A 23388-nucleotide genomic window follows, 5' to 3' on the forward strand; every position below is an offset into this window, starting at 1 on the left:
GTGTGTGTGTGTGTGTGTGTGTGTGTGTGTGACGATTGTGTATCTCTGTCCACACGTCAGTGTGTGGTGACATTGTATGATTGTGTCACTGAACCTGAGGATGTGTGATTGTGTACATCTCAGGGAGTGTGTCTCTGGCAATGACGACCTCCTTGTGTGCCTCTTATGAGTCCCTGTGACCCTCTATTAATCAGGCAGCCCAGGAGGGAGTGCCACCGAAAGACATTGTGTTCTCAGTGACGGCCCCACCGAGCGCCGGCTACCTGGTGATGTTATCCCACGGCGCCACTGCAGCTGAGCCGACCAGCCTGGACCCTGTGCAGAGCTTCTCCCAGGAGGCGGTGGGCGCAGGCAGGGTCCTGTACCTGCACTCCCACCCTGAGGCCTGGAGTGATGCCTTCTCCCTGGATGTGGCCTCAGGCCTGGGCGCTCCCCTCGAGGGTCTCCGCGTGGAGCTGGAGGTGCTGCCTGCGGCCATCCCACTGCAGGCGCAGAACTTCAGCGTCCCCGAGGGCGGCACCCGCACCCTGGCCCCGCCGCTGCTCCACATCGCTGGGCCCTACTTCCCCACATTGCCTGGCCTTGACCTGCAGGTGCTAGAGCCTCCCCAGCACGGGGCCCTGCAGAGACAGGAAGAGCCTCAAGGCGGGAGCCTCAGCACCTTCTCCTGGAGAGAGGTACACTGTCAGGGAGGCCCGGGGGGCACAGCCCAGTTCTGGGGTCCGAGTGGGGGAGCCCCAGGGACACCCAGTGTAAGGGTATGTGCAGAGGAGGCAGAGAGCCCAGCTTCCTGGAGCACCTCTGCTTTAGATGCCTGAGCTGACTCCTTCCTCACTGGACAGTAGAAATGACTGTCCTTGTGTCCTTCCCTCCTTCATTCCTTCCTTCTGGGTGAAAGGCCTGTCCCACCTGCAGAACCTGTCGCTCTGGGGGACTGCGTCTCATCCCGCACCCAAAGGCCGGGCACAGGATGCAGGGTCTGACCCCCAGCCCTGGCCCTGCCCGCAGGTAGAACAACAGCTGATCCGCTATGTGCACGATGGAAGTGAGACACAGACAGACAGCTTCGTTCTGGTGGCTAACGCCTCAGAGATGGACCGCCAGAGCCAGCCGGTGGCCTTGGTCATCACCATCCTGCCTGTCAACGACCAACCCCCCATCCTGACCACAAACACAGGCCTGCAGGTGAGAGCATGTGAGGACCCTCCCCCCACCTCCCCTCCTGGAGAGGCCCAGCACACAGCTCCCCTCCCTCTGAGCCCCACATTCCTCCTCCTTAAGTAAAATAGGGACCGTGCCACATGCCTCACTAGGTTGTTGGGAAGAGAAAAGAGCTATTGCACTGAAAATATGATAGAACACAGGTGTGAGGCTTTGTTCTCGGACACTTATAAGTGCAATAGGAAGCCTTGTGAATGGCCATGCTTGGCCCTGAACTCACCCTCAACAGGAGGCTCTTTCTATGGCTCAGGACCAGAACTCCTGAAGAAAGTTCTTTCAAGCCCTTAAGGGTGGGCTCTAGAAGGAGAGCCATTAGCTCCCTATATCCACCTCCAGCAAGAGAAGGCGTGTCACACCTTGGCTCCCCAAGGTCCTGCACCTTACACTACTGCACAGCTGTGGTGCCCGCATTCAGCAGAGGTGGAAGGTGAGGCCCAGACAGGTGACAGAACTTCTCCACAGCCACAAAAGTAGTTACTGGTGAAACAGGAAGGGCATGGCTTGACTGGGCAGGGTCTTGAATGCCAACTTCTAGGGTGTGGGCTCTGGGTCAGCAGGAGCCATGGAAGCCTTCCAAAGACGGCTGAAAGGCTGTCCGTGACATGAACACTGGGCAATTTTGTGGTATAGGATGTGCTTGTGGGAAGCAGCCCGGCGGCAGGGAGGCCTGCAAAAGGGCTGTCCCGGGACCGCAGGCAGCAGCTGCTGTGTGGCAGCTCAGCCACCAGGTGGTGCTGTCCACTGAGGTCCTCCTAGAATTACCGCGGGGGTCAGCCTGGGGCTGGGGGAGGGCGCCCAGGAATACCAGAGGGCCCAGTTCTCCAGGTACCAGAGCCTCCCTCCAATACTGCTCCCAAGTTGCTGGCCCGGCAGGCATCTCACAGGACACTGGGAGCCGAGTCCTGTCCTGCGAGCAGGTGGGAGGCCTGAGGGAGTTCCCCTTCTCTCTGACCTTGGGGAAGGGCTGCCCACACCCAGGCACCCCTCGCCCACCCACTTGGGACTTGGGACTGCCCTCATCCCAGTGCTGCTTCAGTGCTGCACCACGGTGGCCAGCCATCAGCCTCTCCAGCTGTCCCTGCCTCCCACCCCTACCTCACCTGGAAGGGGAGCCCATTTCTAAGTATCCTGGGCAGACAGAAATCACCATTCCCATAGTGTGCCCATGCCCGGCCCAGACTCACTGTGGAGGTTCTGAGGGAGACCTCTGCCCTGCCCGTGAGACAGAACGAGATTAAGTTGTGTCAGACCTGGGGGTGTCTGAGGGCCGAGAGCCTGTACGGGGAATAGCTGGGAGTTTCCTGAGGTAGGGAAACATGAGCAGTCCTTGAGGGACAGTCAGGATTAAGGCAGATGGGAGCAGGAACCTGGGCGTGGGGGCCCTGGGATAACAGGGACAGGTGAATGGGATGGAGTCCTTTGTGCAGGGGAGCGCAGAATGGCACGGACCTCCATGCCATTGGGGGCAGAGCCTTCACAGGCCTGTGTCCCCAGATGTGGGAGGGGGCCACTGTGCCCATCCCTACGGCAGCCCTTAGGAGCACAGACAGCGACTCAGAGCCCAAGGACCTGGTCTACACCATCGAGCAGCCCAGCAACGGACAGGTGGTGCTGCAGGCAGCGCTGGGCACAGGGGTCCACAGCTTCACACAGGCCCAGCTGGACGACGGGCTCGTGTTGTTCTCACACAGAGGTGGGTGCTGAGAGGTGGGGACGCCCTGAGAATGGGGGCCAGCATGACCAGTAAGACCCACCTCCACCTACCCTCAGGAGCCCTGGATGGAGGCTTCCGTTTCAATGTCTCTGATGGTGAGCACACTTCTCCTGCACACTTCTTCCGTGTGATGGCGCAGAAGCAGCTGCTCCTCTCACTGGAGGGCAGCCAGACGCTGACTGTCTGCCCAGGTGGGTGTGCTGAGTGCGGTAACATACCAGGGTCCGGCTGCCTCTGCAGTGCTCACAGGCCCTGCCCGGGCCCCTGCTCAAAGGCTGATAGGCCATTTCGCTTCTCGCAGGGTCCGTCCAGCCTCTCAGCAGCCAGAGCCTGAGAGCCAGCTCCAGCACAGGCACTGACCCCCACCAGCTGCTCTACCGGGTGGTGCGGGGCCCTCAGCTTGGCCGGCTGTTCCACGCCCAGCAGAGCAACACTGGGGAGGCCCTGGTGAACTTCACTCAGGCCGAGGTAAGGGCCCAGTTCTACAGCCACAGCTCAGACTACAACCCTGGGTGGCCCACGCTGCCCTGTACATACATGTGGTCACGGGCACCGGCTCCATCATCGTCGGCAGCAGACTCCCTGGGTCCCCCATGGTCCAAGCCTTGTGTGCTTTGCCCTCTAGGAGCCACCAGGCTGGTAGGGCACATAGGGCTGTGATCCATGGGGAGGGAGAAAGATGAAGGAGGTCAGGATGACAGGGGCCCAGAGCAGGAAGCAGGTCCTTGGCCTTGGCTTCCAGAAGGAAGCTGCAATTGAACCCTGAGGGCTGGAAAGGGTGTACTTTAGGGGGACACTAGTACATCTCAGTGTCTGGTGAGAAACAGTGGTTGGTTAGGGGGATGGAGTTTGAGATGAAGGTAGCTGTCGGGCCTGTGGACAGAGGTGTGACTCTGGGGCTCAGGTCAGCGGCCAGCAAGCAGAGTGGGTCCTGGGAGCACGTGCGTGGACAGAAGGCAGCCGAGCAGGTCGAGCTGGGAGTGAAGCTGCCATCTGTCCATCATGGCAGCTTCAGGGCTCAGCTGTCCCAGAGCACACCAGAGGCCACCAGCAAACACTCAGACTGCAAGGCTGCTGGCTACCTGTGCCAGTGCCAGCCGCTAGCTCTTAGCACGTCCTCTAAGTGCAGGAGGTGCCAGGGCAGCCTTGGTTCTCCCTGAAAGTGCAGCAGGTGGGGATCCTTCAGGCCTCAGGAAAGGAGGTGACTTTAGCGGGGGTGAGAAAAAGTTCCCTGGGTCTCTCACATCGACGTCTCCCCTCCTGGGTGCTCTGTTCTCCTGGAACCCTAGCTTCTGCTGTGGCCCGCTTCCTGCCTCCTCCCTACAAGGAAATATCCAGCGGACTGGCGGCTGCTGCAGCTGTGCACCCTGAGTCCCAGGGAGCCTTTGTCACCGGATGCCCAGGAAGGGGGAGGGAATGGGACCAGGCCTTCCGAGCCGCTCCCCCACCTCCAGTGCTTCCCCCCACACCCCGCCAATCTGCAGAACCAGATTGAATGGCCACCAGGGGGCGGACTAGCAGAGCCACACGGGGAAGCCGAGAGGAGGCGGCAAGGCAGGCAGAGACCAACTTGGGGAAGTGGGCAGGGCAGAACTGGCGGTGTCTGACATCACCACTGCCCCACAATACTCTGAGCTGGATGGAGCAGGAAACAAGGGTCCCCATTTTGCAGATAGGGACACTGAGGCTCATAGAGGTCAGGTGACTTTATTCACAGCACATGGCCAGTAAGGGGCAAAGCCAGGACTATGCCTTCTGACTTAGTCCAAGACTTTTTTCACCAGAGCACACTGCTTGCTCCTAGAGCTCAGGGACTCCTCCCCAGGTCGCCTGTGATTTGTCCCACCCTCAACCAGACCCCTCCCACCCACAGATGCTCCTTTGCCCAGGCATTCCGCCTCTCATCCCTACTCCCAGTGGTCTCCCCTCCCTTCCTGCTCCCCCTTCAGCCTGGGCCAAAGGTTACAGCCGGCAGCCCTGGCAGGCCACATCTGGCCCCCAGATGTGTTTTATCTGGCCTGCACAATGCATTTAATATTTTTAAATTAATGGTTAACATACAACCTTTAATTACTGGTCACCAAAAAAAATGATTTCTAGTTTCTGAAAGGGCCTGTGTTCCCTCCTTCTGCAATCAGCTGAGAAACCACCACCCCTTTCAACTGAGCCGTGCTCCCCTGGGAACAGGCAGTGCTCCCCAGTTCACCAGTCTCCCATACCAGTCAGGTTCCATCTTGAGATTGTGCAAGTCCTGTTTTTCTGAGAGGAGGAAAATAGTTCTGTGTCTCCTAAAAGGGGAAAACAAAAGATAAGCCAAGAGGACACATTTGGATCAGAAGAGGCAAGGAACTCATGTCTTTATGAAAGTGAAGACTGTGGGTTTAATGTGCAGGCAGCCCTCGTTCAACTGGGGTTGCCGAGGGGCGGGTGGGAGATGAGGTCGCAGGGATAACAGGGTCACAACGGGATTTCTGTGGTCAAATGGTAGGCTATTACACTAGCTGAGCAAAAATGACATAACCTTACTTTTTAAAGGCTCTGGCTTTGTGTTAAAAACAAACGGTGGGGGCGGGGAGCGGGGACCAAAGCTGGGCCGCAGTTAGGTTATCGCAATAATCCAGGCCAGAGATGATGGGGTATGGGCGGAGGAGGGGAGTTACGAATGATGGCAGAGCCCCTGGAAGCACAGAGCTACTGTTCTCCACAGTGGGCGTATGAGAGGCTGGCAGGGCCGCAGTCCGCACCACACATGCGCGGTGTGAGATGCACGCGGAACTGCCCCAGAAGCAGGTGAATGGGAGGCTGGGGTTCGGGAGACAGCAGTCCAGGCGGGAGACACAAGTAAGGGAGATACAGTAAGGGAGTCATCCGCATAGCTGGCACTGAGGACTGAAGGAGAACGCGTGGGGCATGCCCGTGGATGGAGAAGAGTCTGAGGCCAAGCCACAGACATACGGGAGAAGAGAAGGCACCAAGAAGGGAGTCTGGGAAGGAGCAGCTAGTGAGGTAGGAAGGAAACCAAGGCAGCAGGCCATCCTGGAAGAAAGGGGGCCTTAGAGGAGGGGATGCTCACATGAGATAAAAATACTGCTGAGCAGGTAAGATGAGTCCTGAGAACTGACCATCGGATCTAAAACACTGGTGCCTCTGCCAAACTGCTTCACACAACATGGGGCGAGTGTAGGCTATTCTTTTTGGAGTTTTGCTACCATGTTTCCCCGAAAATAAGACCTCGCCGGACCATCAGCTCTAATGCGTCTTTTGGAGCAAAAATTAATATAAGACCCGTCTTATTTTACCATAAGACCGTGTTGTATATACTATACTATACTAATATAATACTGGGTATAATATAATATAATATTGGGTCTTATATTAATTTTTGCTCCAAAAGCTGCATTAGAGCTGATGGTCCCACTAGGTCTTATTTTTGGGGAAACAGGGTACAAGAACAATAAGAGGGTGTGGCAAATGTTGGTGGAAAAAGTGAAGTCAAGAGTTTTTTCTTTAAGGTGGAAGAAAGAATACCATGGTTTTGTAATGATGGCAATGGTCCATTTGGGGGGAATTGATGCCATGAGAGAAAGAAGGGAGATGATAGAAGTGTTGTCTTCGGCAGACAAGAGAAACACGGGTAGAGTATTGCTTTCCCCAGAAGCTCAGAGAAGAGATTTGCCCAAGGCAACAGAGCCCAGGTTTGACACAGGCGTCTGTCTGCAGAGCCCAGCTCTCACTGCAATAGGACTGCCGAGTGGTGACCCACTGAGCCAGTGAGGGTGAGAGGGTTACAGACTTAGAGGCAGGCACAGCCAGGAGAGCCTAGAGTGAGGCTGGGCACTGAAGGGTGGTCAGGGCGCGGGTGGAGTGCCCAGTGCCGGCGCCTGGGCACACAGGCTGGAACTGCCTCTTGTCCCAATGATGGGGTCTCCCCACAGGTCTATGCCAGGAATGTTCTCTATGAGCACAAGATGCCCTCCGAGCCCTTCTGGGAGGCCCACGACGCCCTGGAGCTACGACTAGCCTCACCCCCTGCCCCCGAAGTGGCCGCCACCCTTGCTGTGGCTGTGTCTTTTGAGGCCGCCTGCCCCCAGCGCCCCAGCCGCCTGTGGAGAAACAAAGGTGAACAGCATAACAAGCTGGCAACGTTAGGGGCACACTGGGAGAGGCCCAGAGAGGAGGGGACCAAGGCCAAGGTCAGCCCTCAGGACCTAGGAGGTTATAGGGAGGATGGGCAGGTAGAGAGGCTTTGAGGTCGGAGGGGACATGTGGTCCTTGTCTTCCTGGGAACTCTGAGCCCCATCCTGGGGTACTTGGTCTGAGGGGGGTGGCAGACCTTGCCTTTGGGGTCCCGGTCTGAGGGTCTACTGCTCGGTGGACTGCACCTCATATCCTGTGTCCCACCCCCAGGTCTCTGGGTCCCCGAAGGCCAGCGGGCCGAGATCACCAGAGCTACCCTCGATGCTTCCAACCTCCTGGCCAGCATTCCATCACCCCAGCGCCCAGAGCACGATGTGCTTTTCCAGATCACGCAGTTCCCCACCAGGGGCCAGCTGCTGGTGTCTGAAGAGCCCCTCCACGCTGGGCAGCCCCACTTCCTGCAGTCCGAGCTGGCCGCAGGACTGTTGGTATATGCCCATGGTGGCGGTGGCACCCAGCAGGATGGCTTCCGCTTCCGTGCCCACCTCCAGGGACCAGCGGGGGCCTCCTTGGCAGGACCCCAGACCTCAGAGGCCTTCTCCATCACAGTGCAGGATGTGAATGAGCGGCCGCCTCGGCCACAGGCCTCCATGCCACTCCAGCTCACCCGAGGCTCCCGTGCCTCCATCACCCGGGCCCAGCTGAGTGTGGTGGACCCAGATTCGGCTCCCGGGGAGATCGAGTACAAAGTGCAGCAGGCACCCCACAACGGCTTCCTGAGCCTGGCAGGGGCCAGTGCGGGGCCTGTGGGCCGCTTCACGCAGGCTGACGTGGACGCAGGGCGGCTGGCCTTCGTGGCCAATGGGAGCAGTGTGGCCGGCATCTTTCAGCTGAGCGTATCTGATGGGGCCAGTCCACCCGTGCCCATGTCCCTGGCTGTGGACGTCTTGCCGTCCACCATTGAGGTACAGCTGCGGGCACCACTAGAGGTTCCGCAGGCTGTGGGGCGCTCCTCATTGAGCCAGGAGCAGCTCCTGGTGGTTTCCGACCGAAAGGAGCCAGACGCTGCATACCGCCTCACCCAGGGGCCCTGGTACGGGCGTCTCCTGGTGGGCGGGCAGCCAGCCGCAGCCTTCAGCCAGGTCCAGGTGGACCAGGGGGAAGTGGTCTTTGTTTTCACCAACTTCTCCTCCTCCCATGACCACTTCAGCGTCCTGGCACTGGCCAGGGGTGCCAATGCGTCAGCCACAGTGAACGTCACTGTGAGGGCGCTGCTGCATGTGCGGGCAGGCGGGCCGTGGCCACAGGGTGCCACCCTGCGCCTGGACCCCACTGTCCTGGATGCAGGTGAGTTGGCCAATGTCACAGGCAGTGTGCCCCGTTTCCGGCTCCTGGCCGGACCCCGGCACGGCCGTGTGGTCCGTGTGCCCCACGCCAGGATGGAGCCCAGGGGCAGCCAGCTTGTGGAGCAGTTCACCCAGCAGGAACTTGAGGAAGGGAGGCTGGGGCTGGAGGTGGGCAGGCCACAAGGTGGGCCCCCCGGCCCTGCAAGCGACAGTCTCACTCTGGAGCTGTGGGCAAGCGGTGTCCCCCCTGCTGTGGCCTGTCTGGATTTTGCCACTGAGCCTTACAATGCATCCCGGCCCTATAGTGTGGCCCTGCTCAGTGTCCCCGAGGCTGCGAGGACAGAAGCAGGGAGAGCAGAGAGTGGCACCCCCACAGGCAAGCCGAGCCCGGGGGTCTCCAGCCCCAAGCCCACCATGGCCAGGGGCGGCTTCCTGGGCTTTCTTGAGGCCAACATGTTCAGCGTCATCATCCCTGTGTGCCTGGTCCTCCTGCTCCTGGCTCTCATCTTGCCCCTGTTCTTCTACCTCCGCAAACGCAACAAGACAGGCAAGCACAACGTCCAAGTGCTGGCAGCCAAGCCCCGCAATGGCCTGGCCAGTGACATGGAGACTTTCCGCAAGGTTGAGCCAGGCCAGGCCATCCCGCTGACCACCGTGCCAGGCCAGGGGCCCCCGCCGGGGGGCCATCCCGACCCAGAGCTGCTGCAGTTCTGCCGGACACCCAACCCTGCCCTCAAAAATGGCCAGTACTGGGTGTGAGGCCTGGTCTGGGCCCAGACACTGACGGGGCCAGGGACACGCTTACTCAGGCCCAGCCCCACCGCTCCCATGCCCTGAGTGTCCCCAGAGCCAGACAGACCTGAGGACACCAGTAGCAGAGGGTGCTGGGAGGAAGTTCCAGGGGTCCAGGACAGAGTGGAGTCAGAACTGCTCTTCCCAGCTCCCTCCATGCCTGGAGAACTGCAAGGGGCCAAGGGCAGAAGCAGGCTAGGTGGCAGTCCCCTGCCCTGGAGCTAGTTTGGGCTGTCAAAAGCAGAGCGACCGCCTAGATGGGTCAGGACTCTGGGTCCTGGGCCTGTGACCTTGGGCGAGTCACAGCTGACCCTGGCTGCTGAGAAGGCAAGGAGAAGAACGGGAAAGGAGCGGCAGATGGGTGTTCTCTCCAAGCCAGCCTTCCCTTGTCTCTGCCCCAGGGTTGAGAGAAAAACTTTCCCCCGGGTCTTTTAGGAAGATGGCATTCCCTGGAGCAGAGGACAGAGGAGACAGCCCCTCCACTCTCTGGAAGGCATAGCCAGTAGAATAATTGTGTTCAGAGTGCAAGGTGGGTGGGTTGCTCTAGGGATGAGCTTATGCAAGGGAGATTGCAAGGAAGCTATTTAACATGGTGCTGAGCTAGCCAGGACTGATGGGCCCCTGGGGGTGTGGGATCCAGGCGGGTCTGAGGCCGGTTCATTCCCACCTGGATGGGCGGAGGGCTGGGCAAACATGGTCCATGGCCCTGCAGCAGTCTGAGGCCGCAGGCACTGAGGACTGGGGCAGGCAGTTGGGGACACTTGGCTCCATGCGGCCTGGATAAACGGTGCTCCGGAGGTTCTGGACAGCTGTGTGTTGTTTGTCTCACTGCACTGGGCCCTCGTCCACACCAGCCAGCACTCCTTGGGGGCAGGCCTCCCGCTGGGCTTCAGTCAGCTGGGTGGACAGGACCACACGCGCCCTGAACTTGCGCCTCCTTGGCCTCCCAAATCTCTGCCCCCTCTGTGTGGGATGGGACCAAAGCCCCTCGGTTTGGTAGACAGGGTAGGCCCTCTCTGAGGAGCTTCAAGGACAAAAGGAAACCAAGAGATGTTCAGTGTTGCAGCCCTAGATTTCTTAGCTTGAATTCTGGCCTCCACCTGTCTCTCCCTACCCACCTCAGGAGGTTGGAGCAGCAAAGGTGAGGAGAGTGAGAGGAACGTGGGGACCCCAAGGCGGGGCCCTGGTACTGAAGGGGAGGCAGAGGTGTTGCCATACACAGTGATTTTCACCAGGAAGATTTCTGCTGGCCTCTACCCTTCCAACAAGAGGACCCAGGCTGCCCCTTCTCAAAGGCAGAGTAAGCAAGCAGCAAGCGTTCTGAAAAGCCAGCTGTCCCTGCGTGTGGCCGAGAGGCTGTCATTTGGTCAGGGGTAGGTTTCAGACACAGGGTCTCCAGAAGGCACTCTATGAGTTGCTGAGAAGCCACCACCCTCCGGCCCTTTCCCTTTGGAGGATCTCCCTGATTCTGGGTGCTAGGCGATACCCGAGGCCCTGGGAGTCAGTTGAAGTCCTCCGAAGAAGCATGACAAGTGTCTGAGCGCTGGGAGCAAGACGGGGGAGGGGGAGAGGACTGAGCACAACAGTGGAGCACCCCAGCCAGCCTTTGGCAGCCGACCTGTGTCTGGGGGCCAGAGTCACCTTTTTCCTCAACATGTGTGACATCTAAACCAGGAACTAGAGCAAGAGAGCACATCCCCTCCTCAGCCCTACCAGCTTCCCTTGGACCTCCCCTCCCTGTGATGTCCTTCACACCACAGCTTCTGCCCTCCCACATCTCTGCCACTCTCACGAGGTTTGGCTGGACACCTGGAATCCAGCTGTATCCCTGCTGAAAGGGCCCCCAGAGGACTGCAGGGAGACAGAATCAGAGCGCGGGAGTGGGTTATCCAGTCACACAGCCAGGCAGCAGTAGACTAGGCCAGACCCCTAGGCCCAGCCAGCTCTTGTTGCCACACTGAAAAGCCTGCCCTCTAGGGTGGCCAGGGCCCATAAGTGGGGACCCCCAACAGAAATCCCTCTGCACCCAGAGCTCACAGTGCCGGCCCAGCTTCCTTTCACAAGCCTGGTCTCCAGCAAGCGCCAGGCCAGCCTCACAGGGCCCTGCCAGGGGTGTCTCCATGCCACTCCCCATGCTCTGCCCTGCCTCTCCCAGGAGCCCAGGGCTGGATCCTCAGGGCCCTGGTATCTGGGGCCAGTCTCCACCCAGGGCAACCAGTTTCCCTGGAAGTGTAAGCTGAGACATGGGTGACAGACCCACCAGGCAGGATCTGGCCTCGGCTTGAATTTCCCCCAGAGGACTGATGCCGCCCTCTCAGTTCACACAGGCTGGTCCGCCCTGCCCCCAGTGAGCTGGCACGGGCTGACACAACTCGGGCTCCTCTAAGCCTCTGCTGAACAACAGGCTGGCACCCAGGACATTGTGCCAGCAGTTCTACCAGGATCTTGCAGATTTCAGATATGCCCTGCAACTTAAGGGGGTTGCTATCTACTTTGCAGAATAATTCACCATCCCCTTCTCTTAGGGAACCAGCTCCTTCCAGGCACTGAGGATAGGAGGCAGCCTGTGTACAGGTGATCAGGGGTGTCTGGGCGCCTCTGACCCACTTTCTCACGCGCACACACACACACGCACACTGCGCACTTGTACACACAGCTGTGCACCTGCAGGTCTTCAGATACGTAACAGAGATAGACACCTCCTTACACAACATACACGTGCAGACATGGGTGCTCCTGGCCTGTGGTCCTCCCCACGTCCCAGCGGCTGTCCACACTGAGGTCCAGGATGCCCTGCCCATCCAAGTCCCCAAGCTGACGTCAGCAGAGCCGGGAAATGCCCCACAGAGGGACTGGTGCTGGTGGAGAAGGTTTGGGGAACAGGGTAGGGCGAGCCAGAGAAGCCCAGATCCCCGGGCCCGGCTTCGAAGCCTTGCCCACCACCCTAAATGGTTTAGCCTCTTAGATGCTAAAGAAAGGGCTCACTCTGAAGCCCTCTCCTCATTCTAGGATCTGGCCCTTGAAGAAAATTTACTGTGGCAGCTGTGGACCCCACAGAGCTGGAACCATCATCCTCCAATAGGAAGCAGGAAACTGTCCACACTGCCATCTCTCCTGGCCAATGGGAACTCGCAGGGGTGCTGACGTCTCCCTCTGCGCCCTGAAGATTCCAGATCTTAAGGTTAAGGAATGGAGGTGCCTGGGCAGCCCCCCAGAGTCCTCTGGTTGGTCTCCCGTTCCTGGCCATGACATGTAAGGGCGCCCTGCCAAGTGAGTGGAGCCAGGACGGGAACTAGACCTGCAGACCTCTCTCTCCACAGCCCCCGGCCCACCCTAGGTCCTTTCAGATAACACCATCCCTGTGTAATTACTGCTAGGACTAGTCAGGCGTCGGCAAGGGCATTTTGTGCCAAAATTGCTGTGAGAGATACAAACAGGAGTCCACCCAGCCCTTCCGAAGGAGCCCCAGAACTGCCAATGCGTAACTACCACACCATGGTGTATGCCCTAACCCAGCGGTGTGAGCTGGCTGATGAGGGGAAGCCCGGAATGGGAGGGCAGCTGGCTCTGTGTGCTTCCTTCTCTCCTTAGAGAGCACTGGGCCTGACCTCCGGGTCCCAGCCCCATTCTCAGTGCAATGAGGTGCAGTATTTGACAGCTGCTGTCAGGAAGGGTGTCAGCTCCTCAGAGGCCCCCTGTGGCCATTAGGACGCCTGGTGGCTTGTGCTGTGTTCCTTCACATTTCAGATGTCCTAAGAGCGCCTGAAGACAGAAGCAGTCCTTGGTTACACCAACCCGTGAGCACAAGGGAAACATCTACCCAAACACAGCCTCGCTGGGGTCTGCAGGAGCCCCCTGCTCCCAACCTGGAGCTGCCAGCTCTGTTAGCCCAGAGCCCGGAGCTAATCCCAAGGCTCCCTTCTGATGCCTGGTGAGGTCACAAGGGCCCCCGTGACCAGCCTCTGAGTCCTGAAGGCCCAGATTCAGTGAGTTGTCTGTCTTTGCTGCTCGAAGCGCGATGCATGGACCAGCAGCGCCTGGGAGCTGGTTGGAGGGGGGGCTCAGGCGCAGGCCGGAGCTGAGCCACACTCTGCGTTTGAACAAGGTCCCAGGTCCTCAGCCAAGTGTAAGACACACTGACTTAAGTCCTCCTCCTCCACCTGTGATTGGGGAAACTGAGGCAGCAACCAGGCCAAGATCACAGTGCGGCAATGACCCTCTGGGAGGAGGTCAGACCTTGTGACTGTTCCAGGGTTTTGTCTTTCACTTCAATGACAACAGGTGTTTACTGAACATCTACTACACACCTAACCCTGGCCTGTCTGTCCTCCCCTACATCCTTTTGAAGTCCCTACACACCCCACACATTGGAGGGGGTAGGATTCTGATGTAGGGGTCCTGCTCCAGGGGCCTCCAATGAGACAAAGAGGGAAGCAAAGGAAGGCGGGGCTGGCAGCCAGGTCTGATCCAGCGGGGAGGGTCTCCAGGAAGCAGCCCACTCCCACCCTTACCTCCCCAAAACACTCCCCCTACACTTTACCTTCCCTCCCTGGCCCCACCTGAATGGGGCCCACCTGCAGAAGGAAGGACAAAGGGAGGCGTCCAGCCAAGGTCACCCATTAGTGCATCTGTCACCCCCTTGGCAGAGCAGCAGAAGTGGCCAGCAGAGAAGAGGGAAGAAGCTGCCTTCGGGCTACCACCCAGGCCTGATCAGGAAGGAGGGGTTGGGCCTCCAGAGCTCTCCATCCCACAGAGAGTGGGAACAAGAGAGGCTGCCACACTAACTGTCCCTCCTGCCCCCCAGAATAAACGTCGGCCATGGCCCCCAGCCTGTGTGTTGCCCTAGTACTGGGAGTGCCTTCGGAGCACTCAACTCCCCTCCCCTCCCAGGTTGCTAGGCCCCGGCACGAATGGCCCGCCCTAGGTACCTTGTAGTAAGCATAGTTCAATACTGCATGCTTCTTCAGAGCGCTGTCCAGCCTGGCCCAGGGGTAGGTGTGTAGTAGATGTTCAGTAAACATCTATTGCCGGAATATAGTCCCTCCCTTCCCACAAGCCAAAAGGTCTCTTACCACCAACGCCATCCAGACCTCCTTCCTGAGTTGCCAGTCTGATTCCCCTCGCTTCCCTCGCCCCCAGGGCTGTTTGCTGGGCTCCCAGTTGCTGTTTTTGCTCCCAGATCCCTTTCAGGGCCTCGGCAGACCTAATCTCAGGCCCTATGTGTCTAAGGAGCAGGTTTAAATGGTCCCTCCCAGACTCTGCAGAGCTCACTTCTCTCCCTCCATACTCACCCATGGCCCCCTTCCTTCAGATACCCCAGATCTATCTATTCAGAAAGCCATGGGCTTCTGCCACTTTCACCAAATCACACATGAGAGCCCACCACAAATAGAATCAAGGCAGGAGGAGGGGACGGCCCAGAGCTGCCCACTCAGCCTCCCCCTGGCCTGTGTCCCTCCTCAGAATCTCCCGTGCCAGTTGGTCTACCCGCTGCACTCACCTGATCCAAGCTTTAGGGCAAGGAGCAGAGCCCAGGGCGCCCCTGCAGCCACCCCACCCAGAGGACCCTGCATGCAGTTGGGGGCTGAGTGCCAACCTTGGAGGGTGACTGTCACAACCCCACAGCACACCTCCTGGAAGCTCAGAGCCCCTCCAGATGACAAGCACACATCTCAGCACTGGGACTCCTGGCACCTAGAGAGGCATTGGGGCAAGTGTGGGTCGGCCAGCAATGCTCACATGCTGACCGAGGCAGAGACCCCCAAGAACCAGAGAACAGCAGGGGAGCCCTGCTGGGTCTTGTTGGAGAAAGTGGAGCCTGTTCCGAAGGGCTGTTGAGCAAGCAGGCAGGTGAGCGAAGCTGGCAGAGCCTGGGCACTCTTGGAAGGTGGTGACAATGCGTGGAAGGACCCCTTCCGAGTCAGCCATGGTAAGAGGTTGCCTTGTGGACATGGCATCTAGACAGGCAGCTGGGGCAGAGCCTGTGAACCCCAAGAAGATTCCAGACCTCTGCCCATGATCTGCCCTGAGAACCTCAGAGTCTGGGGACAGAACCCATGAACTGAAGGAGGGAGGGCAGGGTGGTGACCGTCTGCCCAATGAACTCACGCAGGTCCACCCACCTGTTCTAACTCAGGCGGGATCATTGACCCCAGAGAGGAGGCATCTAGCCTGGGGGAGCTTGCTGCTGGTTTTCTGCCTAGAGCCTCGCTTCTGTTTTCATGTCTGCCCTATTTCCCTTCCCTACTGGCATCCATGGGATGTGGCCAGCCAAAGGTCCCAGCTCAGCTTCCATTTCTCCGCCTGAGTTAGGACCTCTCAAAACACTGCAACTGACCAAGACTTCTTTTTCAAAGGGTCATTTTTGTGGCAAAGTTCTTAGAACCACACCAGGCAGGTAGGGAATGCTCAGTGCCGGTTAACCACATGATTGGTGCGGTGATGATGGTGCTTTTGATTGAATATGGGTCCAGCATATTGTAGCTGCTTCACAAATGTTCAAAGTTGATATTATTACTGTTGTTATTATTTATTACAGCCATCACAATGCCTGGCACATAGTAGGTGCTTAAACAAATGCTGAGTCCTCTTGGAAGGCGAAAAACATGCATTCCCCATCTTGAAAAGAGGACCTCAAGGCACTCTCCTTTACTGGGTTCTGGAAAGGAAAGTGAGATGTCCAGCAATGGGTCAAGTTCAGGTTAGAAGCTGGCAGCCCCACTCTGACCTCCCCTCCTCCACCCCCACCCATTTGATTCAGAGGACGCTCCCTGAGGCTGGGCGTGGGATAGGCAGGGACCCTGTGGCCTACTTTGGAGGAAGAGGGCAGGATGTAGGGGACAAGCTCAGGACAGGCCAGAACCAAGGGCTTTCTGGAGGAGGAAGCCTGGGCTGTGCCCTGAAGCACAGGGAATGCTGAGGTTAAGGCAGAGCCTATTGAGGAGGAGGCTGGAGCAGACAGGGTCTCAGGATCAGGCTGGGAGCCCGACCTCACGGGGAGTAACCTCCGGAGTAACCTGGTGCTGGGCTGGACGCGAGCTCTTCCACCACTGCCCACCTTCCAGGGCCAATGCTTTAAGAGCTGCATAGTGTGCGGGGGAAGAGGAAGTGCTGAGCCCCTGGGCCAGAACTCTGTACCCAGCTGCTCCCACTGTGAATGGCCTTAGTTATCCGACTACCCAGGGGTTCACCCTAGGAGTGTTAGGAGTCAGCCAGGACAGGATACCCCCACCCCTCATACATACGTACCCCACACTCCACGCAGCTGATGCCAGCCCAATTCAGCTGTCTTCTGCGCCAGGGAGAGAAGAGGCTGCTCTCTCTGCCAGCTGGGACAGCACAGCCTCCTGCCAGCCTGAGAATGACAAGGAGGGGTTCTCTGGGCCACCCTGCCCTCAAACCCAGCCCTCCAGAGGGTAGAGCAGGGACTGGTGCATACCTCCTCCTACCCTTTCACACCCATGCCTTGCTGAGAAAGAGAGAAATGCTTTCTAGAGCAAGTCCTGGATCCTGCAGAGGTGGGAGATGACGTCAGGGAGGAAGGACGCCTTCAGCCACCAGCTGCGTGGCAGCACACACGTACTCATGGGGCTGCCTCGTGTCTGTGCGCACAGGCTTGTGCAGACCACTGACAGCCGTGGGCCTGTGCAAACCAAAACCTGCACACACACCCTCCCCGGACACCTGAGCAGACATCCCGGGCCACCTGCTATGAGCCAGGCACTGCGCCAGGCTCTAGGGACAGAAAAACACCAGCTCCCCTGACGGCTGGCTGCTTCTCACAGACAGATACACTTAAGACCTAACTTTTGCACAGAAGTATTTGCAGATGAGATTGTGTTATATCTGGAGTTTGCTGGAAACAAGGGACACGTGGGAATAAAATGTTGCCCAGGGTTATGACCTGTTGAAGCTGAGGTATGGCACATGGGTTCCATGTACTGTATTAGGTTCTCTATTGTGATATATGTTTGAGACTTTCCACAACACAGAGTTAAATACATACACATATATAATTGGCAGTTGGTACTAAGTAAACTGAAGAGAAGTAAGGCAGGGTACGGCCACAGAGGACTAGAATGAGCAAGGCTCTTTAGATTGGGTGATCAGGGGAGACTTCTCCAAGGAGATGACATTTAAGCAAAGACTTGGATTCACTGAGGTGTGAACCACAAGGTCATCTGGGAGGAAAAGCACTCTAGACAGAGGGGACAGCAAGTGCGAAGGCCCTGAGATGCGAGCGAGCTTGGTCTATGTGAAGACTAACCAGCAGTCCAGTGGGCCTGGAGTTCTATGACCAAAGGGTACAGGGGTCCCAGGTGACATCACAGAGAGGCCTGTGGTCTGTGCTAGGAGTTTGGAATCTATCCTACAAATGGCAGGAAGCCCTGGAGATTGAAAGCAGGGGAGGGTTTGATTTAGAATGTGGGTTTAAGAGATCACTCTGCATCTCCTGCTAAACGGCTGGGGAGCAGGAGAGAGAGTGGAGCAGCTTGGAGGCGGCTGTGCTAGCCCAGGCAGCAAGCTGGTGGCTTGTGCCAAGCAGTGATATGCTGCAATGTGTCAGATTTAGGATCTCTTTTGAGGAGCTAACAAAGTTTTGCTCATGGGTGAGATGTGGAGTGTGAGAAAAAGAGAGGAGTTCAGGCTGTGCCTGAGCTTTGGGGTGAGAGGTGTCTTCCAGGCTGGGGAACACATGACTGCAGGCATAGAGGGCCACTGCAGGGACCTGCACTCAGGCATCGGGGCACACAGACAGGGACCCACTCGGAGACCAGGCCAGGCACAGACCCCACCCCACCTCTGCCTGCCCCACCCTACCCCATCCTCTACAGCTCAGCCTCGGCACTCACAGAACATTCCCTCCCAGTATTTCCCCACTAACTCTCATTCATGCCCATACTGGCTCCTTGAGCAAGGAGGCTCCTTTCTGACTCAGTTTCTTCTCAGAGACCAGAGCCCGGCCGCTTACCCCAACTCCCTGCCCTTGGTCTCACCTGCCTAGCCCCTCTTCCTTCCATGACCAGATCCTGCTCCCACACCCCAGCCCAAGGCCCCACATGAAACCATCACTCACTCAACCAATATTTGCTTGGTGCCCCCTAGCCCAGCCCTCTGCCCTGTCGCCCGCTAACTGAAGGCCCACAGTCACCTCCACCCAGTTGCCATCACCTGCCCCCCAGTTCCCCACAGCCCCCATTCCCAGCACTCCTGCATTCACTCAGCGGAACAGCTGCCCTGACCCTGCGTAGCCTGCCAGCCATGGACAGGCAGCCTGGTGCCGCGGGAAAGGCACTGCTCAGTGAGCAGGCAGACCTCAGCCCCACCCTCCATCCAGCAGTCAGCTGCTCCACCTCACACAGGTGACTCAGTACCTCTGAGCCTCCATCTGTTAGAAAATGTTGGCAATAGCTCTCACCTTTCAGACTGTTGTGGGCAATGAGATAATTCGTGGGAGGCTCTCAGCCCGAGGCCCAGCACGTGGCTGCCACTCAGCAGTAACTGTTATGCACGCAGGCCCACTCTGCCCTGCTGGCCTGCGTGGCTTTGAGGACGCAGCACACCTGGAACAGCGACAATGCCCACACTCGTGAACTCATGCCCCAGTGTAATCCCGATAACCGTCGCCTGAGTGAGTGTTGGGGGAACTGAGACTGAGTGGTGACCTTGCCTGAGGTTCTCCAGTGAATCCATCTGGGGAGGCCTGAGGTGGGCCATGCTATGCTGTGTGCACGGTAAATGTGACAGCTAGTGGCCCCATGGACCCCTTCTGTCCTGGAGTGACAAATACTGTGGCAGGAAGCCCCAAGGAGTCTGCTCCCATGGAAACAGGGTGGCAACACCGGGCAAGGATCAAGGTCTGGGGGTGGTTGGGAGCATGGTCCCAGGCCCGGCCCTGCCACGTAGCCACTGTGTGACCTTGACAGGCTTACCCAGTCAGTTTTCTCACCTGTGGGTGTGACCTGTGGGGCACCCGTATTCTTGGCCGAGGGCAGCTCTAAGCTCCTGCTCTGAGGTTGAGCATTTGCTATGTCCAGCTTTGCGCATGGAACCCTCCGAACGGCCGGAAACTCCTGTTACAAATGCAGGCCTGAGAGCAGAGTGCAGTCAAGAAACATTCCTCCAAGTGTATGCAGGGCAGGATGTGCGCTCAGGCCCAGCCACTAGGGTCCTGCCTCTGGGTAAAGGGGGGAAAGGAATCAGGGGGGTTGCTGCTGGGGTCAGCGGGTCTGTCTAGTGGAGCCTTCTACTCCCGCGACCCAAAGCCTTCCTGCCATAGTGGCAGCACGGGGATTTGGATCAGATGCCTCCCGGCTCTAACCAGCCTCTAACTGCTCCCTCAGGCATCAGCCATTTGCTTCCCAGCACAGTGACCCAGGCTGGGTACCGTCTCACATGGGCCTTGACGGCTCCAGCACCTGCCTTGCTGGGTGCCATTTCCTGGTATCTTGCACGCCGGGTGGCTGTGAAATACTAACCACTCAATGTCCATCAGGGTGCTGCCTGCACTGGGAGAGGGCAGTGGAAGCCTCAGCCCTCAGATGACAGAGGGTCGCACAGTGTCTCTAAACAGCCCCCAGACCTCCTTCGCTTGAGCGTGAGGTGGAAGCTATGGAATGATGACAAGCCCCAGAGGGGATCGCACGCCACAGAACCATCCTTGAGGTTCCTTGAGACCCACAAGGTACGGGGCAGTTGAGGGAGCCCTGAGTGCCAAAACAGAGAAACGGCCAGACCCAGAAGTCCTCAGGGGGTGGGAAGGCAGGAGGTGGGGGAAGATGACCAGAGAGGCAAAAGAAAGACAAAATTAATAAAGTTTAATTAAATATCTGTAAGATAAGGCCTTGTCAAGTAGTAAACTGAACCCAACTCAAATAGCTATATATTAATGACTTTTAATGTGGAATGCTGGCAGAATTTCCTGTGGGATTCAGCCTCTAAAATTCAAAATGCCAGAGGCCTGCCTACGGTCTTCAAATGTGCCATCCCCAAAACAAAGAAGCGTACCTCAGGAAAGAAGGGGTCCCCAAACTGATTGGAGATTAATTTCTACCATGTGGAATGAGAAAGCAAGATAGGAATTCAGGTCAGTTATAGAGAAACGGAGTGGTGCTCCTCACACACTCATCTGTAAGGAGACCCGGAGTCAGCTCCGAGCAGCCGCACGATGACATCGTCAGCCTCTTTATCCCTGGAGGCTGATGGGACCCACCTACCCTCAAGCCCCTCACGTTTCAGCAGCTGGGTTCACCAGCCTCCCATTCTTTCCCACCTCTGAAGCAGAGATCTGCCACACCCTCTTTCTTCCAACCTACATGAGTGAGTGAATTCGTGCGACTTTAAGGAATGAAGCCAGAGAGCAGGGTTTGGGGCCTGCCTGCCTCGGCCTCGCTGGGCGCTCCTCGGCGGGTCCCATCCTCCCTCTGGCCAAGTCTTGGTCTCTTGTCCATGAAATGGGATCATGATGCTGGCAGCACCGAGGCCACAGCTGTGTGAGACACTACTTTTTAAACAGACTGGACTGCACCAGGCTTTAACTAATAAAACCAAAGGAAAAAAGGTTTGTGTTAAACTATGCTGAACCCTGGAGCAGTGTTTCACAATCAGCCCTTCTGAGCTGTCTGAGGAGGTGAATTTCTATTGTTTTCCAGGTCTTTTTGCCAGGGCTCACCGTCTCTTCTGCCCTGGCCAGCAGAGAGAGGGACTGGAGCGGAACTGGTGGGGAAGCAGGTTGGGGGAGGGGGGACTGAGCAGGCTTGGCTCCTGGAGGCCTGAGTCAGCGGACAGGCAGGCAGGGCGGGCCCAGTCCTCGCATGCTTGGGGAGATGGTGCAGGAATGTTCCTCCAACCCAAGGCCTGGGCCTTGCCCACCACATCCTGGCTCCTGCTCTCAGGGACCCGGCAGTCTTAGCTCTGGCTCGAGAGATGGGAGATGCCTGGAGCTTTGTTTGGTGGCTTTAGTCAGGGGCCTTCAGAGGCGGCCTGGACCTGGGGAGGGGCCCAGGGATGGGCAAGACCCGGCCAGAGCCTTCAGAGAGCTGGGCCCTGGCCTGAAGCATCCCCGGGCCCACTGGGCGATGCGGCCAGCTGCCACCCTTCAAGTTCCTCATCTGCAATAAAGAACTGAATGTGATGGTGCCAGGTGATGGATGAGCCCAGTTGGTTCCCCCAGGAGGTGCAGGTACTGTCCTGGTGCAGCAACACGTGACACTTTTGCTGTGTGCATGTGTGATTTGGTGGCAATACGTATGTCACTGTATGAAGAGTATGAACTTGTGCATGGGAATGTGGTGTGGCTGTGATGACATGGCTGAAACTGACGCGGTGCAGAGATGATGTATATGAACATGGCCAAACGTGAACATGGCTGTGAAAGTGCGTGTGGCACTGTTGCTAGGCGTGCAGCTGTGCAAGCACGTGACCGCGCGCGCGCGTGTGTGTGTGTGTGTGTGTGTGTGTGTGTGTGTGTGTGTGTGGCCAGGTATGGCTCATGTGCCTGTGGACAGGTAGCTGTGTCGCTACGTCTGCTTTGGGCTGGGCAGCAGCGTCTGTGACCATGTGGATGTGTGTGAAGGACAGTGGTGAGCTGGGCGTCGGGCCACCTGGCTCCTCCAGGCCTGGCACTGCTCTAGCTGTGGCTTCACGGCTCTCCTGTGTCCAAGAGGCGACAGCATGCAGTACCTGAGGATCGCCTCCATCCCCAACCCGTACTGGTGGCCACAAAATAGACGCCTTTCTGGGCTGGGCCAAGACTGGGGATCACAGCTCGAAAACCTCAGGTCATAGTCGCTGCCCAGGGCAGAAAGAGAGGCCTTGTTTCCACCACTCTCAGAGCAAAATGAGGGGAACCAGAGGAAGCTGGGCCCCGCTCAGCCTGGAACATGTGCCTGGCATGACAGGCCAGTCAGACAACCATACCAGCACCAGGACACCCACACACACCATTCCCCCAGTCCCCTGCTGAAAGGGGCTGTAGCCCAGCCCTGACAGATCTCAAATTCCCCCAACATCCAACCTGCACAGAGATAGAAACCAGAGAGAGGCTGTGACATCGCAGTCCCCACCAGACACGCTGTCTCTGCCTAGACCTCAAGATGCTTTGAGTAGGCCTGGCTTGTCCCCCGGCTTCAGGTTGTGATTCTTCTCCTAGGTCCAAACCCCCCTGAGGACGGGAAGCATGAAAGGCGGCCCCCTCTCAAGGAAGGGATACGAGGGCATTCCCCGAACAGGAAGCATGCATGGGGACTTTCCAGGCAATGTGGGGTAAGAGCATTCCCACCCGGCCCATGGGCCTCAGGAAAGAACTCCCCCCGCCCCCGCTGTAATCAGATTGCCCTCTGCAGAAGGTCACATGGAGGTCACAGCTGAGAAGTCGTTTCTTTAAGGGTGGGAAGGTCCTTGGGGGGGTTGAAAATGAAGGAAGGACGGCAGAGCAGAGGGAGGGGAAAATTCCACAGAAAAGTCCCAAATCTGACCTAATTTTGACCCAGGGCCAAGGGCCCATTGGCGCAGTTCCTCTGAGGACGCTGTGCCCTGTATTGGAAGCCTCTGCTGCCCCCTCTCCACTGCACCTGCCGCCCCTCGTCGCATCTCACTGCCACGAGCTGAGCTCTGGGCCTGGCCTGGCCAAAGCCTCCCGATGTCGGGACCCCAGCACTTCCCCTCCTCCAACTCTTCATCGCCCTGAAAGAGCACCATGACTTCACACTCCCTTTCCCATGTATGAACAGATTGCTGTTTATCCTGCCTGGGTCACCCCCGAGGGCAGGGCGGGGCATCCAGGACTGCCTGGGGAAGAACAGTTTCTGAGCCCCAACCCCCTCCCCTGGACTGGGGCCTCCCTGGGGAGAGGAACCCCATCGATTAGACTGCCATGGTGCCCCCTATCCTTCCTTCATCCGAACCTCAGCCCTAGATCACAGAGCAGCACAGCCAACCCCCTGGCAGGACTCGACCATGTGAGAGGAGAGTAAGGTCTGGGCAGCATGTGCACCCAGCTGGGGACCATGGCAACCTCCAGATCCCAGCCAGCACCTCCCACCAGCACAGCCCTCCCTTCAGCTGTTGAGGTTCTGGGGTAAATTTTGAGCCTACCATGGCCTCAGGGACAATTAGGGATCTCTGCTTCCCCCACCCTCATCCCTTCTGGGATCCAAACAAAATAGTCATGTTTTTGTT

The 23388-nt window shown here is 57.9% G+C and overlaps 1 protein-coding gene across 1 annotated transcript in view; it reads left to right on the forward strand.

Annotated features, from left to right (window-relative positions):
* CSPG4 (chondroitin sulfate proteoglycan 4) overlaps positions 1–10017 on the forward strand; it is a 35165-nt gene extending 25148 nt beyond the window's left edge. Inside the window, exons 4-10 of the mRNA XM_081047787.1 lie at positions 195–677; positions 1009–1185; positions 2716–2914; positions 2992–3126; positions 3237–3403; positions 6871–7054; positions 7343–10017. Coding sequence (XP_080903913.1) covers positions 195–677; positions 1009–1185; positions 2716–2914; positions 2992–3126; positions 3237–3403; positions 6871–7054; positions 7343–9177 — 3180 coding nt within the window. The 3' untranslated portion in view covers positions 9178–10017. The remainder of the gene's footprint in view (positions 1–194; positions 678–1008; positions 1186–2715; positions 2915–2991; positions 3127–3236; positions 3404–6870; positions 7055–7342) is intronic.
* Positions 10018–23388: the final 13371 nt, after the last annotated feature.

The sequence above is a fragment of the Rhinolophus hipposideros genome, assembly GCF_964194185.1.
Source record: "Rhinolophus hipposideros genome assembly, chromosome: 5".
Classification (NCBI taxonomy): domain Eukaryota; kingdom Metazoa; phylum Chordata; class Mammalia; order Chiroptera; family Rhinolophidae; genus Rhinolophus; species Rhinolophus hipposideros.